The sequence below is a fragment of the Mauremys reevesii genome, linkage group 2 (assembly GCF_016161935.1).
Source record: "Mauremys reevesii isolate NIE-2019 linkage group 2, ASM1616193v1, whole genome shotgun sequence".
Classification (NCBI taxonomy): domain Eukaryota; kingdom Metazoa; phylum Chordata; order Testudines; family Geoemydidae; genus Mauremys; species Mauremys reevesii.
In genome coordinates, this window is record NC_052624.1 from 125911353 (window position 1) to 125928447 (window position 17095).

At 43.2% G+C, this 17095-nt stretch overlaps 1 protein-coding gene across 5 annotated transcripts in view; it reads left to right on the top strand.

Moving 5' to 3' along the window:
* Positions 1-17095, top strand: part of TENT4A (terminal nucleotidyltransferase 4A) — a 96282-nt gene that overhangs the window by 68834 nt on the left and 10353 nt on the right. For 2 of the 5 annotated variants that reach the window (XM_039524015.1, XM_039524014.1), the window contains exon 11: positions 9471-9629. The exons of 2 other annotated variants lie outside the window; for them this stretch is intronic. In XM_039524015.1, the coding sequence (XP_039379949.1) occupies positions 9471-9629 (159 nt within the window). Of the gene's footprint in view, positions 1-8639; positions 8755-8940; positions 8999-9470; positions 9630-17095 lie in introns of all 5 variants that reach the window. One more of the 5 variants, XM_039524017.1, reaches the window with a different exon arrangement.

Consider the following 17095-nt stretch of genomic DNA (forward strand, 5'->3'; position numbering starts at 1 on the left):
AAAACTGCACATTGCTGCTTTGTAATACTTACCTTCCTCTATCAAGCACTCTGAGATCTTGGTACGAAAAAAGCTATGTAATAACGAAGTATTAACATATAAACACCAGTGTGCTTGCTTTCTTTCCATTTTTTTTCTTTCTGGGTTAGAAGTATGGCATGCAGCCCTATGCCTCAATTAGCTCCCATTTGGCCTCTCTGACAACTTATCACTCCTGTAAATAAGGAGAAAGGGAGGGAGGGAAAAAGTCCAGTTCACAGGGTAATGTGGACAGTGGGGAAAGCATGGAGAAGGGCAACAAGGAAAAATCCTTTGGTGCAGAGACTTCCTACCTATTTAACCATTAAAAAGGGCCTACAGGGAATCCATAGGAAAATTTCATTCTCACCAATATATCTTCTTTTCTGGATCCTGACTTCTCCCTGAAGTGCACACATGAGCTGTACCCTTTTACTGAAAACAGGCAGTCCTGTCTAGTCCCTTCACCCTCAGACCAGATTATTTTCCTCTGGAAGCACAAGCAGCTTGGCAGTTAAGCACTCCTGTTTTATACATTGCAATGTTAGCTCTTAAAGCTGATTTTTTTGGAGCAGCAACACATGAAATCTCCAATTCCTTTCAAGTGACCAAAATTTCCAGATTTTAGTCCTTTTGGGAAATGAAACAAGCCAAAGAACAGTTCACCTGCAAGGAGTCCCTTTCAGGAACTGTGAAAGCAGGGAGTGTTGCTGTAACTTTTTGACCACAAAAAAACCACAATATTGAGGGGAACAGGTTTGGTCTGCATAGCTTGCGTGGGCTTTTTGTATTCTTCTGCAACATCTGAGACTTCACAAGATGATGATTTATCCTCATCTTTTCAGACTCAACAAAAAGAATTATCCTTGATAATTTGAGGTCTTCTCAGGTTTGGGTTCAAAACTACTTGTCTAGTTTACCTTTTAAAGATAAGGCCCAGCAACTCATTCCAGGCTTAAGTGGTTATTCAAATCATGTTTCAAGTACTCAAGCATCCTTTCTTTCTCTCATTCTGAACAGGAAGATCTCTGAAGCGCTTAAGAAAAACACCTGTTAACTTCGTCTCCAAATATTAGATGAGGGGTGCTGGACCCCTTCACTAGGCTATTAGCTAAAACCCAAAAGCAGATTTTAGATAGTAAGTTAGTCTTCTGCTGATAACCACCCTCCTTTTGAAAGACAAGGGAATAAAAATCTCCAAAAGCTAAATATTTCACCAATGTTCTAGTGGCTACTCTGGAAAAAAAGAAACCATTCAAATTTGGATCATAACACTGAGACAAGGAAGCAGGAAACACTATTTTTCTCTGTTTCAAACCATGGGGAGAAAGTGGATGATTGCCATTGAGAAGCCTGCCAGATGATGGCAATGGCTGAACAGACTAACACAAAAGGCAAATATGTCATCCAAAATTGAAGCGGAAGTTGCCATCCTCCCTTCATTTATCTTTTGAAGAAGTTACTCAGGATAGTGAGACACTCCCACCAAAGATGGCTCACTCAGGCCCATAAGTCTTGCACAGTACTAGGGTGAAATTATTTTCTTGTCCTACCCAAGGTGGTTGTAGTAGTAGTATCCCTTTCAGAGACATAGTAATTCCTGTTGAGGGCATTCCTTCCCAGAAGGCTATATACAAAAAGCACCCGAGAAGGGACTTTAAAGCTGCTTTGGTCGTCCAATGTACTTGATCACAGCTGTAAGGTCTCAGTACAAAAAACTAAAAAGCCTACACTCCCAAAACCAGGACAAACTTTTTTCCTAATTACTGTGTTGGTGGGGGACAAATCTATGGACTACCTGGCCAAATCTTGCCAGGCACAAAAGTGTGCTTTTAAAAAAAATCATGTTAGCTGGCATCTTTAACATCAAGAGCTTAACACAATTGAAAAACTAATATAATTGAATACCCCTTTTTCTGCCAGTCAAAGCAGGACTCCTGAGGCTGGCTGCAAGAACTGTTAGCTACCTCAGTAGCCAGGCACCAGTTCTGGAAAATCTCATGTGCCTCAGAATTCAGGTGGGATCCTGTCTGGAAGAAGTTTGACACAGCTTGTCTTCCCTACTCTCTTAAGGGAAGATGCTCCTTTTTGTTCCTGGTTACAGATAAGGGACTCTTTCCATAGAGGAAAGATCTAGAACATGAGGGAAGTCTGTCATGGAAAGGGTTCAACCCTCCATTTAGTCAAAGTAGTTAATATGACTACAACAAAGGGTTTGCCTTTGTCCAGACACAAGGACAAGTGATCCCACTTCTTAAGAATAAATACACTCTGGAGCTCCATGATCTTTCCTCCAACTGCAAGAGTAAGAAAAATCCGAGATCACGCTTCCTTGAGCCAAGAGCAAAATAGAACTCGTCCCTCCAGATGATAGGTGCTTAGAGCCCTGTGCTTAGTCAGAAGTGACTGAACTGGTTGGCGAAAGATGAAATTCAGGCTGAAACTACTCTAATATTTCAGTAGACCATCTGGCAGAAGCTTTATCCATCTATTCTGGTCAGGCCCAGTCCCTGGCAACTTCTGTTTTACCAACAAAAAAAAACCTCAGTATAAAACATTACTGTTTAGTCTTTCTGAACTACCAGTGTTCATAAATGTGCTACTTTAATAAACTGACTGAGGACTCATGCTCCTGTTTTTAGACTGCATTCATCACAGCATATGATGTGCAAGAAAAAAGTTACTTAAAAGGCTCCTCTCCATGCTTCAGAAACATAGGTTGTGTTAAAACCTGAAGAACTCCTAGTCTTTCTCCAGTTAAGTTTGAGAGCCAGAGTCTTCCAGGCACAGGAATGGTTTGATCTAGGCACTGGTCTGAGGTGTCACCACAGCATTATCCATATATCTTTACCTGCAGCTCATAGGCTATTTACACTAGCTTAGTGTCAAGTCAAGATGGCGCGTGAGAGTTTCAGGGATTTTGCTTATGTCCAGAACTGTTCCCAGCTGGAGTTGTAAAATGAAAGGGAATATACCATTCAGAGCTTCAATCCCTCAGTTGATGGAGAGGAGTAGTCAGGTTGGCACTCAGGATCAACTGAGAGGAAATTCAATCACACATGATCATGTCTTACATAAGTCATCAAGGGGTCACAAGAAGTTGAAGTCTAAATATTAAAGCAATAGATTTTTCTTATGGGTTGATGATAGTCAACACAATCCATATAAGAATGTGGACATTGTTTGGCCAGACCGTTTTTGCATTTGGCTGAAAACTTGAAGCAACCCTTGAAAGAGGAACTGTTTTAGCAGATACTTGGGGAACTAGGCTACCTCAGATTTTCTTGCATCCATAAAAGTGAGATTTTTTTTCCCCAAGGAACAGATGCTCTGGCTCACATGTGTATCTGCTGCTTGGGTTTTCTCATCTTCTGCTCAAAGATAGAAAGCTCATTGATCAGAAACCAGGTACTGCAGCTCTTGTAGATTCTTAGTGTAGATTCTTACTGAATCCCCTAATCTTAGGATTGCAACATGTCACAACTACTTTTTATGTCCCTTTGTTAAACAGAGTCAAAAGGGCAGGCCTGTTAAGGTGTCTTGTAGGTCCATGTGGTGGTAGCCGCTGGTAGGCTAGTGTGTTGGTTGGGGTCTGCCTATAGTGCTAGAAGTTTGAGAACTCTTCCCTTCAAATTGATCAGCTAACTCCTTGTACTTCCTTTCCATAAGGATGTGGTTCCTGGTCACAGTTGTTTGAGCAAGAATTCCCAAAATCTCTGCTTCCAGACTAGGTTCTTGCCCCTCATCCTAATATCTGAGTGCTTCTGACACTAATGGGTTTATCTTCACCACTATGTGAGCTTTAGTATAGTCCCATTTTACAGATGAGAAGCTGAGGCAAACTGAGTTGCCCAAGGTCACACAGGAAGTCTGATGAAGCTGGGAATTGAACCCAGAACTCAGAATAAGGCCGGATGGGAATCTCAGAGGAACTCTAGCATCTTAAGTTGAACACAGTCTTTTCAGATAATAGAAGACTTGAGCCCTACTACATCTTTCATGAGCACAGGATAGTTCTTCTTACTTCAGAATTCTTTGTTAAAGGTAGATTCTCTTGCTTCTATACTTCATGTGGAATATTCGTGTTGTTGTTCAAATTAACATCCACAATGTTATAGTACTTGCTAGATATGAGAAGCAGTGAAAATATACCTTATGAGAGAACTATATTTTATTAAACATCTTTATTTCGTTCAACATATTTGGGCTTGAAAATATCCATATTCTATATAATGTTCCATAGCTAGCTGAGTCAAGTGGTGTGTTACAACCCTTTTCAGTGCATTCCAAATGACATAAGGCCTCGTTCAACAAACTTAACTGCAGCCTTCTGAGCAGAAAGGGCCTGGACACCACAGAGGAACTCTATTAAACTATCATCTGGTCATCCACTAATCCCAAATAAAGGGCTACAGGCTTTGCTTTAATTCCTTGCAGAAGCATCCTGAGCAATAAGATGCTTTAAGCAGTGGTCATGATTAAAGCCTGATAATTTGTTGGTTGGGTACTTTTTCCCTCCTGGTTCCTCTCTGCATACTAATCTTTCTTTTATTGCATCCCAAATATATTGGTTTGGGGGAGAAGTCAGGATCAAAGAAAATGAGATGACAAACTTTCATTCCTGGGACTAATCTCACCTCCAGTCTGCCTTACCCAGTTTAAGTGCGTAAGGAAATTTACAGGTCTCAGCCCATGTATCTAGTTAAGTTGCCAGCGTCTTTTAAAACAATTTCAATGCAGCTTTGGAATAACTATTTTCTGCACAGAGGGTGAAAGTGATATGAGCAAGCCCCAGAATCCCATGGATAATTCTGAATGGCCTCTGAACTGATCTCTCCTCCAATTTGAAATACTCGGGCTATGCCTTTCCGAAAATACCAAAGGGGAAATACTCAGGTTACTTATTTCCCACCCCCCAGGGCTCTAAACTGACTGCTCAGAATCAGTCCTCTCTCATTCATGAAGTATGGTTCCAGAGCCTTGGGCCCCATTTTCCTGCATTGTCTGGTTTCTCTGCCTATGTAACATAAGCTATGATAGCCTGAGAGCTCTTCATCTGGTTAGACCCCTCTGAAGCCTATAGGTTTGAGTATTGGCTACCATTAGCCACTGTGATGGCTCTGTTTTTGGAATCTTTGTGTTTCCATATAATCCCTCTCTTCTGTATGTTGTCTACAGTCTCTTTTGCCTCTATCAGGAGAGTGGGGCAATCTTTTTGGATTCCTCTAAGCCAAGCAGCTGCCAAAATTTGGGAAACTCCCCTTTTGGCCATGGAATCTCAGGGTTGGAAGGGATCTCAGGAGGTCATCTAGTACAACCCCCTGCTCAAAGCAGGACCAATCCCCAACTAAATCATCCCAGCCAGGGATGATGACCTTAAAAACCTCTAAGGAAGGAGATTCCACCACCTCCCTAGGTAACCCATTCCAGTGCTTCACCACCCTCCTAGTGAAAAAGGTTATCCTAATATCCAACCTAAACCTCCCCTACTGCAACTTGAGACCATTACTCCTTGTTCTGTCACCTGGTACTACTGAGAACAGTCTAGATCCATCCTCTTTGGAACCCCCTTTCAGGTAGTTGAAAGCAGCTATCAAATCCCCCCTCATTCTTTTCTTCTGCAGACTAAACAATCCCAGTTCCTTCAGCCTCTCCTCATAAGTCATGTGCTCCAGCTCCCTAATCATTTTTGTTGCCCTCCGCTGGACTCATTTCAACTTTTCTACATCCTCCTTGTAGTGTGGGGCCCAAAATTGGACACAGTACTCCAGATGAGGCCTCACTAGTGCCTAATAGAGGGGAATTAACATGTCCCTCGATCTGCTGGCAATGCCCCTACTTATACAGCCCACAATGCAGTTTGCCTTCTTGGCAACAAGGGCACACTGACTCATATCCAGCTTCTCGTCCACCGTAACCCATAGGTCCTTTTCTGAAGAACTGCTGCCTAGCCATTCGGTCCCTAGTCTGTAGCAGTGCATGGGATTCTTCCGTCCTAAGTGCAGGACTCTGCACTTGTCCTTGTTGAACCCCATCAGGTTTCTTTTGGCCCAATCCTCTAATTTGTCTAGGTCCCTCTGTACCCTCCAGTGTATCTACCACTCCTCCCAGTTTAGTGTCATCTGCAAACTTGCTGAGGGTGCAGTCCACACTGTCCAGCAGATAATTAATGAAGACATTGAATAAAACCGGCCCCAGCACCGACCCTTGGGGCACTCCGCTTGAAACCGGCTGCCAACTAGACATGGAGCCATTGATCATTACCCATTGAGCCCGACGATCTAGTCAGCTTTCTATCCACCTTTATATAGTCCATTCATCCAGCCCATACTTCTTTAACTTGCCGGCAAGAATACTGTGGGAGACAGTATCAAAAGCTTTGCTAAAGTCAAGGAATAACACATCCACTGCTTTCCCCTCATCCATGGAGCCAGTTATCTCATCATAGAAGGCAGTTAAGTTAGTCAGGCAGACTTGCCCTTGGTGAATCCATGCTGACTGTTTCTGATCACTTTCCTCGAAGTGCATCAGAATTGATTCCTTGAGGACCTGCTCCATGATTTTTCCAGGGACTGAAGTGAAGCTGACTGGCCTGTAGTTCCCTGGATCCTTCTTCTTCCCTTTTTTAAAGATGGGCACTACTTTAGCCTTTTTCCAGTCATCCGGGACCTTCCCCGCTCGCCATGAGTTTTCAAAGATAATGGCCAATGGCTCTGCAATCACATCTGCTAACTCCTTTAGCACCCTCGGATTCAGCACATCCGGCCCCATGGACTTATGCTCGTCCAGCTTTTCTAGAACTACATGTCCTTTTAGTAGCCATTCCTGCATTGCTACTGGCCCTCCTCTCTCACTTTCCCTAGTCTCTTATCCCTCAGAGGTTGTCTGACTTCAAAAGGATTTCAAAGGAGTGTTCTAGTCCTGAAACAGGCTGCTATCTCTGTCCACCACTACTCCTACTTGGTGAGTTGACTGCCCTGGAGTTTTGTTTTAGGTATCTGGCACTGATTGCGACTAGAACCTGCAATAGCACAGAGTTCAAACTCTGCTTATGTTTTAAGGACTGCAGGTCCAACAGTATCCATCCTACCACCTGCTTCTTCTGCCTCCCTACCTAAATTAGTGTGATTTATGGTAGCTTCTGGTCCTTGCTTGGACTTATTGTCCATTGAAATTCCCCAACACCGCAACACACACAGCCTCTAACCCAACACCAAAGCTAAGCATTTTTGGGGCAGGGAGTGTGAAATTTCAACTACCCATCCATATAGTCTAGCTGTCTTATCTGTTAGGGTTACAGTGCTACAGCACATAGGTTGCATGTTTAAAACTGCCTGGGAATTTCAAACTTTGTATTTGTTGCATGGCAGGTATCCATTACCATGTCTGTGACCTGGTAGGTAGCCTCCTGTGCATTGACTTATCACTAAACTATCTCCCTGTGGAATACAAAGATCTTCCTTCAGTGAGTGAATTCCTTCTGCCACTTTGCCTCAAGATGCAATCAGACCAAAAGATATAACTGTTTTCTATGCCTTCCGAAGTCTGCAACAGTAACTTCTTCCCACTGCTCAGAGGTGCTTGTGGAGTTTCTCTCTTTTCCTCTTCTTTTTCTGTGGCAGCCCATTAGATAAGTGCTTTGTTCAATACATTCTCATAAAGAGATGACTGTATTCTTGTTCTGGATGTTGATAGGCTTCTCATCTTTATTTCTACACCTCCCAGTATTGGGTTTTGAAGGCCTATTTTTATATCCCAATCCACCCAGCTCATTGGCACTACCTTGTTTTGCCCTGGGATACACTTGACTCAGTTCTGTAAACTTTGCTGATCCCCTTCTGACGCAGAATGAAACATAATGTTTAATTCTTATATGGATAGCATTGTCATCCAGGCCCTTCTACTGCAGAAATCAAAGGAGAGGATTCTTTAGTATCTGGATTATGGAATTCTCATCATTTGTAGAAGATACATCTCTGACCCGCTTGCATAACTTTCCAGTTGGGAATTCTTTTTAAACAGACTGCTATGGAATTTTTGCCTCCTAGCAAATCATCACACAACAGTCTTCACTTTAGTAAGCATGTCTGTCAACCAAGAGTGTCTGACTAATCGTCTCCTCACTCCAAGAAAATTTGTTAACATTATACTCCTGGAGCATCTGGTTATAAGACTGATTCTTCAGTCCTGGGAACCTTTCAGTTCTTACCACATCCTTGTGAGCTTACAGCTGGATAGTGACCCATGTTAAGAGGGAGTCAACTGCCCTGTTCACTTAGTCTGGTGATAAATTTCAGATCGGTGTATCTGTTGCACCTGTGTTTCTCTTTTGAAATGGAGATTTTTTTACCTGTATGTCATGTAAGCCCTGAATTAAACCATCTTGCATTAACAATTTTAGAAAAGCTACGTGTTCATTCTTTTTAATCCACTGATGTCATGACAAATATAAAAGTCTTATGTCCAAATGAGTCTTATGTCTGTAAGGTGCATGACAGTTTCTTGGACTCAGAGTAGAAGAATCAATCATTAATATTTGAGACAGCTACCTGGCTGTCTTCTTGCGCCTTCATCTGATATTAATAGCTGGAACTGTCCTTGTCTGCTTATTTTGTTGGCAGTTAAGTGCTACAAGCACCATAATAGTAAGACGACCGCCTCTGGCTCACCGCTTGTCTATAATTGATATTGGTCATGATGGGAGAAGAGGGCATATGGAAAGCAAATTACTGACAGGTAATTGTCATAGTATTCCTTTCTGTCAACCTTAATCCTTCTCTCGTCCCCTGGTGCAGTGTCATTGTCTTCCAAAGGAAAGTAGTAGATAAGATTAGAGAACTTTAACCAGAAAGGAAGTGGATGATTTGGTGCTTGTATATTAGTCATGACTGGCAGATCGTCTGTCTCCTTGTTTCTTGGTAGGTGGAGCCCTAACTTTGCTGTTGCTGGGTAGGATGGGAGAAGACTATAACAATTACCAGTGAGTAACTTCTCTGTACAGATAAGTAAAAATAACTTGAATTACCAGCAAACTGCTCAATTGTTGGTATAGGATCAGAACTTTAAATTCCAGTCCCTGTGTATCTACCAGTGCTACTCTCCTTGTTTTCTTCTTTCCTACTTTTGTCCCCATGACTTTTAGCTTGGGAGAGTGGAGAATTTAATTTCACATATGGCTGTAGTCTGAGCTGAGTGGAAATTGATCTGAGACCACCGTTGATAGTTAAACTGTTTTTTCTCAATGCAGGTTTTTAGAGTTAACTCTTAAAACTGCTACATAAAGTAAATGTAGCGCCAGCGTGTATTTAATTTCACACTGAAATGGCTTTAACCCAGATTTTACAGTATTTACACGATCAGTTACTGAATCATTGCATTTACAGATGCATAGTCTGTGTATACTGTACTTTCTGTAAAGTTGCTTTTCTTTTCCCCTTTTTCTTTGCCAAAAGGATTCTGATACGCCACCTTGCACAACTCCTAATGTTTACCAGTTCAGTCTGCAAGCACCGACTCATCTTATGGCCAGTTTACCACCAGCATTGCCTATGCCAAGTGGTAAACCTCAGTCTGCACCTACGAGAACCTTGATAATGGCCGCCAGTAATCAGGTATGAGCCAACTAATTGGAGTAACTTTTTTTAATGAGGTAGTATTCAAACCACAAGTATAGGCCATTTGCACTGTGCTGTACTAGTCTGATTTTAAAGAACTTTGAACACCTGTAGGAGCATTTCATAAAAAGACTCTTTGGGCTTGCTGAAGCTTTTAACAAAAAAGTGCATTTCTAACAGCAAAACGAAAAGAAATTAATCATTTTAAGATGCATCCCAGTACATGTGGCCCATCTTACAACATGCTCTTTGACTCTCATAAGAATAACACTAAAATGGAAAATGTCAAACTTTTTATTGCTTTATGCAAGATCTGGGATTACCTGTGAGCTCTCAAATTTTCAAGGTTTATTAACTTCCTGTTTTAAAAAAATGCAGTTCTTCCTCCATACCACCTTTTGTAAACTAGTATTTGGCTTATCTTAAGAACTATGAGTCTTGGTGGCTTGTTCTATCCAGGACTTGTGTGGTGTTCCTGAGAATTTTGGGTCACTACAAGTCTATCTAAACTTCATGTTTTCTGTACTAAGTTTTGGAAGATGACTACAAAGTTGTATGCTTGTCAGCTGTTCTTTCTTTAGGGGGTTATTTGTAAAACACATTCTGGGTAGAACCCTTATCTGTGTCTTGTTTGTATTAAATCTATGCCAAAAATGTTGTAGGTGTTGTATTCACAGGAAGACAATCACAATATGTGACAACATACTGTTTCTCCCCTGTCCCAGTGCCCTCTAGTAAGGAGTAGGAGCTAATAAGCTGAAATGAAGACTGCCCTTCTAATGCTTGCAGTTATGGGCTGGTTGACATTTTACAGTTATGTGTTGTGTTGAAAGCTGGTTGAGTGGTTGAGAGACGAATCTGAAATTGCTGCAGAGTGATGAACTGCAGGGGTAGTATATTTGTCTGTGTAGTTACCTTTTCAAGTAAGAAGGGTGTTTGTGGGGTTTTTTTTCCCCCTTGGTTTTTGTTAGATTCTGAAACCTGGTTTCAGTTACAGGCAACATTAGATATAGTGTTTCTTGACTCTGTAGAAGGGATGAGAGATCTGCTGCGTGTGGGATTTTTACGGTCAGAGGATAACTTTATCAGGGTTGAGGACATTAATTCCTGACCATTCAGGTTTGTATTTCGTGGCCCTGGTGTGTAATATATCTTGGTCTGGTATGACTCGGGTGGGAAGATGGCCTTTGTGTTATGCTTTCAAGTCTACTTGTGCACCCAGTTATGCCACAGTTGTGATGTTTATGGCCCTTCAGTGGCCATGACATGGTGACAGAGCTGACATTACTGTGATAGCTTGGAGATTGGAAAAGCATAACGAGTCAGTAGTAACTACATTGAAACAATTTCCTTCAAATGGCGGGTGACTGACTTAATGAAGTACACCTGTGTGTAGGAGGTACTCTGTAGATTAGACAGCTGTAGATAGCTCTCTGAAATTGATCATTGCTCTCATAGCTTAAATGTGAGAGTTGTGCATAGTTGCACGTTTCCCAAAGTAAATGCAGTGATCCAGTTTTTTCAAACACATTCCAAATTGAACAACTGCCAAACTACCATCTTTTCTTGAGCCTATTTTTGTCAGTTTCTTGAAAGATTCTTCTGGCAGTCCCTAGACTTTGCCTTGATTCTGGAATGCCCAAGAGTTATTCTCAATTAAATGACTTATGCTTTTTGGTCTCGCATGGCAGTAATTAGATCACATTCTTCGAGTGGTGTCCCTGTAGGCGCTCCACTTCAGGTGTGCATTCACCTCTCTAGTCCTTGATCAGAGACTTTCCATTAGCAGTGTCAGTTCAGCTCATGCATGTGCTCTATATAACCTTTGTGTTTCATATCGAATGTAGAGAGGGCTGTGTGGGCGAATAGCTCTGTTCCTTCTTTACCACGTGGCCTGAGGTAGAGCTCTATCATATCAGCCTTGTGCATGCCTTAGCATGTTTTGCAGTTGTTCTGTAATTAGTTCAGTGTTTCTAGTTCAGTGTTTGTATAGAATTAGATCGTAGAGAGAGGTTTTGGATTTTTCCTTCTTCCTTTTTTCTCCTCTTTTTCCTAGGGAGCTTAGTTGGCCTGGCTGGGCATGCCTGGCTTGCCAATTTTCAAATGCTGCCTCTCTTTTCAGGAGGCTAATCTGGTCAGCAATGGACACTCTGTGTATCCATTGCTTGGAAGGGCCCATATCTCCTAAAAGTGTAACTTTTTTGCCTGGCTGTCAAATCTAGGGCATGGATGAATCAGGAAACCAAATTGAAGCTTCTGATGATGTAGTGCTCACTTTGACCAGCTAGGTTAGGAGACCCGCCAGTACATCTGGCAGTTGGCTGAGTTAGTGCCTTTCAACCTTAGCAAAGATCTCCCCTAAGATGGGGAGGACTTCAGAAGGCTCCAGAGAAGAGGAGTTCTATCTCCTACCACAAGGAACGACCTCCAAAAAGATCCTGATCTCCCTCCAAGTTTATGATGTTGGAGGCCTCGATCTGGCAACTTGGTACCGTGGAGGTGAAGGACTTTTCTTCCAGTACCAGCAAAGATTCCGGAGTATTTCAGAGAAGCACAGCTCCAGCAGACCCCCAGTAATGTCTGTGAAGGACAGGAAAGCCTAGGACATACACTCCTCTCCTCTAGAAAGGCAACATCTAAATCAGACTTAGCAGTGCCTTTGCTTGCACTTGTCTCTGTCAGTACCAGCAAAATCGAAGTGCCAAATACCTTCGTACCTGGCACATACACGCTCCAGATCATTGGTACCATTCACTTCAACTGCTGAGTTAGTATCAACCTGTTCAGTACTGCAGGAATTCCGCAACTCCAGAGACACTTCAGTGTTAGATGAGTAGGGACCTATCAAATTCACAGTCCATTTTGGTCAGTTTCACAGTCATAAGATTTAAAAAATCGTAAATGTCATGATTTCAGCTATTTAAATCCTGAAATTTCACAGTGTTGTAATTGTAGGGGTTCTGACCCAAAAAAGAGTTGGGGACGGGGTGGTCGCAAGATTATTGATGGGTGGGGGTTTGTGGTACTGCTACCCTTACTTCTGTACTGCTGCTGGCGGTGGCGCTGCCGTCAGAGCTGGGCAGCTGGAGAGCAGCGGCTGCTGGCCAGGATCCCAGCTCTGAAAGCCATGCCACCGCCAGCAGCAGTACAGAAGTAAGGATGGCATGGTATGGGATTGCTACCCTTACTTCTGTCCTGTTGCTGGTAGGGCATCTCCTTCAGAGCTGGGCGCCCAACCATTAGCCACTGCTCTCCACCCACCCAGCTCTTAAGGCAGCGCAGAAGTAAGGGTGGCAATATTGCAACCCCCCCCCTGCAGCTCCCTTTTGTGTCAGGGCCCCCAGTTTGAGAAATGCTGGTCTCTCACGTGAAATCTGTATTGTATAGGGCAGGGATCAGCAACCTTTGGCACGCAGCTCGCCAGGATAAGCACCCTGGTGGGCTGGGCCAGTTTGTTTACCTGCCACGTCTGCAGTTTCGGCTGATCGTGGCTCCCACTGGCTGCGATTCACCACTCCAGGCCAATGGGGGCGGCTGGAAATGGCGTCCAGCACATCCCAGTGGGAGCTGTGATCGGCTGAACCTGCAGACGCGGCAGTTGTAAACAAACCGGCCCGGCCCGCCAGTGGGCTTACCCTGGCGAGCCGCGTGCCAAAGGTTGCCAATCCCTGATATAGGGTAAAATCATACAAAAGACCAGATTTAACTGGGGAGACCAGATTTCACTGTCTTTGAGACGTGTTTTTTATTGACATAAATTTGGTAGGACTCTATAGATGAGTCATTATCCCCACTGCTTATGGGTACTGAATGATTCTTGGTGCCAAGACCCCTGTTTCCAGATTACCATTGTGTCCCTGTAGCACAGGATTCTCTGCTGTGTTCTCTTCCCCTCCTCCTCCTCCATCAAATGTCTTCTGCATTCTCCTCAGTGTCCTCCAATACGTCATCTCATTATCAGTGTGGGGTTCCTCACACATAATTACAGGAACCCATACTTGTACAAGGATCCTCATACACATTAGGGATGGTAGAATCAGTCCTGGGTATCGCCCTCTCCCCTTTATGTGCCTCCCTCCCAAATAGCCACACTGGGATCCTTACATGAGATATCAGCAGCAATTTGCCAGATCTCTGGCTCCATTGCACTAGAAGACTAGGGTTTCACTGACTCCTCCACCAACCCCCCACCATGAGACCTCTGAAAAATAGGAGGCTAGGACAGACAAAGAGACCACTCATCAAACTCCCTTTGTTCTTATCTCTGGACTAGGAAATCGTGCATCCACCATAATTAATGGCCAATGATTTTTGGCAATTCCAGGACCTGACACTCTCCAAATATCTCTTGAGGAGGTTAAAGACTCACAACACAGGCTCTTGGACATTCCGCAGCTGGTAACACCTACCCGCTTTGCACTACCCATTAATGAAGTGCTCCTGGATCCACCAAAGTTTGTGTAGCAAACTCCCACCACCAACTTATAAATGGGTGGATGAGAAATATTATGTTCACCCCTGGGACTCAGAATTTTTGTTTTTGCACCCCTAGCTTAAATCCCTGGTGGTGGATGTTGTAAACAAGTGGGGTAAACAGCATTATTTTAGGTATATCCCTTATGATAAGGGCCAGAAGAGGTTATGCCCTTTTTGCCACAAGGTGCACTCTTCTGTAACTGTCCAATTTCAGATAGCAACCTATCAGGCGATCATGGCAGAGTAGGACTTCATGAATTACAACAAGTTTACAACTTTTATTGAATATCTTCCACAGGAGCACAGAATGCACTTCCAGGCCATCATTTAAGGAGGGTCAGTTTATTAGCCAGAACCTCACTCCAAGCATTCTTATATGCTGCAGACGCTGCCGCTAGATCCAGCTCCACAGCAGTTGTCATGCACAGGGCATTGTGGCTCTAGCTGTCAGGGTTCCTGAGAGACATTTGGAATACTATTTAGGACCTCATGTTTCATGGTCAAAAGCTCTTCTTGTGGGCTGCAGTTAAGTCCCTGCACATGCCAAAGGACTATAGGGCAACGCTGAGGTCTCTGGGCATATACTTCTATGAACAAGAGGAGATTTAGCAGATTTCAAGCTGCCCAGAAATCATATCTGACTCAGTTCTCTGGATTTCACAGAACTACTGAAAATGCTAGAAATAAACAAAAATTCCAGGAAAAAAAGAGCTTCTCATCTTCCTTCAGCGAGTACCTAATCACAAACAAAAATTTTGATGGGTTGGTCGAGGCCTCAACTCTAGTTTGCAAGCTGCAGCCTTTCAACCGCCTTTGCTATTTCCAGCAGGCCTGGCAGCATGTTACAAGAGAGAAGTGGGTCATGGAGGGTGTAGCATTGGGCTACACCATTCACTTTTCTTCCCTTCCTCCCGTTTCCCTGTTGGTCTGCAGGGACCCCTCTCACAAGACTATACTAAATCAACATGCTCTCTGCTTTGTTTAGGAGTGATAGATCTGGTCCCATCCCCTCACAGTGGGAAAGTGTTGTATTTAAAGTATTTTCTCGTGCCAAAGAAGGACGGAGAGTGGAGATGGATCTTAGATCTAAGACAACTGAACAAATTTGTAAAGTCTCAAATGTTCAGGATGGTGATTCTGGCAGCTATAATCCCTTCTCTAGAGGCAGGAGATTGGCTTTCAGTCCTTGACCTGCAGGATTCCTATTTCCATATAGTAATACATCCTGCTCACTGGAAATACATACATTTCACCATGGGCCAGGATCATTTTCTATACTGAGTACTTTCCTTTGGCCCCAAGGGTGTTCTCAAAGGTTCTAGCTGTAGTATTTGCTTACCTTCTGTGAGAAGCAGTTTTAGTCTTCCTGTATCTCAAGGGCCGATCTTACAAAGCAGTACTTAATTCCACCAATATAGCCCTTTTTCTCTTCCAGGAATTGGGTCTCCAGATAAATGTTTAAAAAAAAAAATGTCCACATTAGCTCATGTACAGAGAATACCATTAATAGGGCACAAATGGATTCACTGGCAGCCAGGACCTTTATTCCTTTCCACAGACAGATTCATAACTTCAGCGAACCTGGTGGGGGACAATTAAAGGGAACCCCTCATACTTCCTTACTGAAGTGATTGCAGCTCCTGGTTCATATGGCAGCTTACATCTTCATGATCAAGCATGCCACACTATATATCCACTGGTTCAGAAGGATCTATTTCTCAACCAGAGACAGTTTAGACAAACAGGTCACAGTTCCCTTTCTGATGAAGAGCTCCTTAGATTGGTGTAAAAATCAACTCTGTGTACATATGTCGATTTCATCCACCTAGCTCCAAAAGTATCTGTAAGAATGGAGGTATCACTGTTAGGGTGGGGAGAACACCTCAGGCCCCTCACAACTCAGGGCAGATGGTCACCTCAGGAAGTCTGTTTCCATGTCAACCTATTACAACTCAGGGAAGTCAAATCAATCAAGATCATGACGGACAATGTGACTTGCATGTTTTATATCCTCAGACAGGGAGAAGCAAGATACCCCTTCCTGTGTGGTAAAGCTATGAAGTTGTGGAACTGGTGTATAGCCCATCAGATTCAGATCTCAGCTGTTTACCTTCCTGGAGTCCAGAATGTCTCATCTGATATGCCCAGCGGGTGCCTCTCCCAGGACAACAAATGGGATTTGGACTGTCAAATTTTTCATGGGATTTTCCAAAGGTGAGGCCTTCCTCCGGAGGTGGACTTATTTGCCACATTCAGCAACAAGAAGTATCCCTTATTCTGTTCAACAGAAAGCATAAATCATCAGTCTTTGGGAGATGCTTTTCTTCTTTCCTTGGATGAAGGGCCTGTACTATGTATTCCTTCCAACACCACTAACTGTAAGAGTGATGAACAAGATCAGACAGACCAAGGCCAGGGTTGTCCTTATAATATCAACCTGGCTGGAGCAAGCTTGGTATCCTTACCTGTTTCACCTGAGTGTCCAATCAGCATTCAAGCTTCCAACCATCCCAGGATGCAGGTTGTATGCCTCACCCCAACATAGGGGTCTTCCGCCTCTACTCATGGGTCCTTGATGGTTCATGGAATTAGATTCTGCCTTCTTGGCAGGCTTACAACAGTTATTACTAAACAGTAGAAGAGAGTCAGCTCTAATTGCTTACCTTCAGAAATGGAAAAGGTTCAACCACTGATGTCGTCAGTGTCATCGCCTTGTGCCTGAACAGTCTCCACTCTCAGATACCTTGGGTTATCTACTGAACTTGATGAAATTCACAGTTATCAGTAAGCTCTAAGGTTCATCTGGCAGCAGTATCAGCAATTCATTTCCTTTTAGAGGGGTTTTCTATATCTGCTTATTTTCTGTCATCTAGATTTATTAAGGGTTTTGGGAACCTTTCCCCGCAGGTTGAGGATCTTACTCCAACTTGGTATTTCAATCTTGTATTTAAATGAGACTTCCAATTGAGCCTATGGCAATCTGCTCC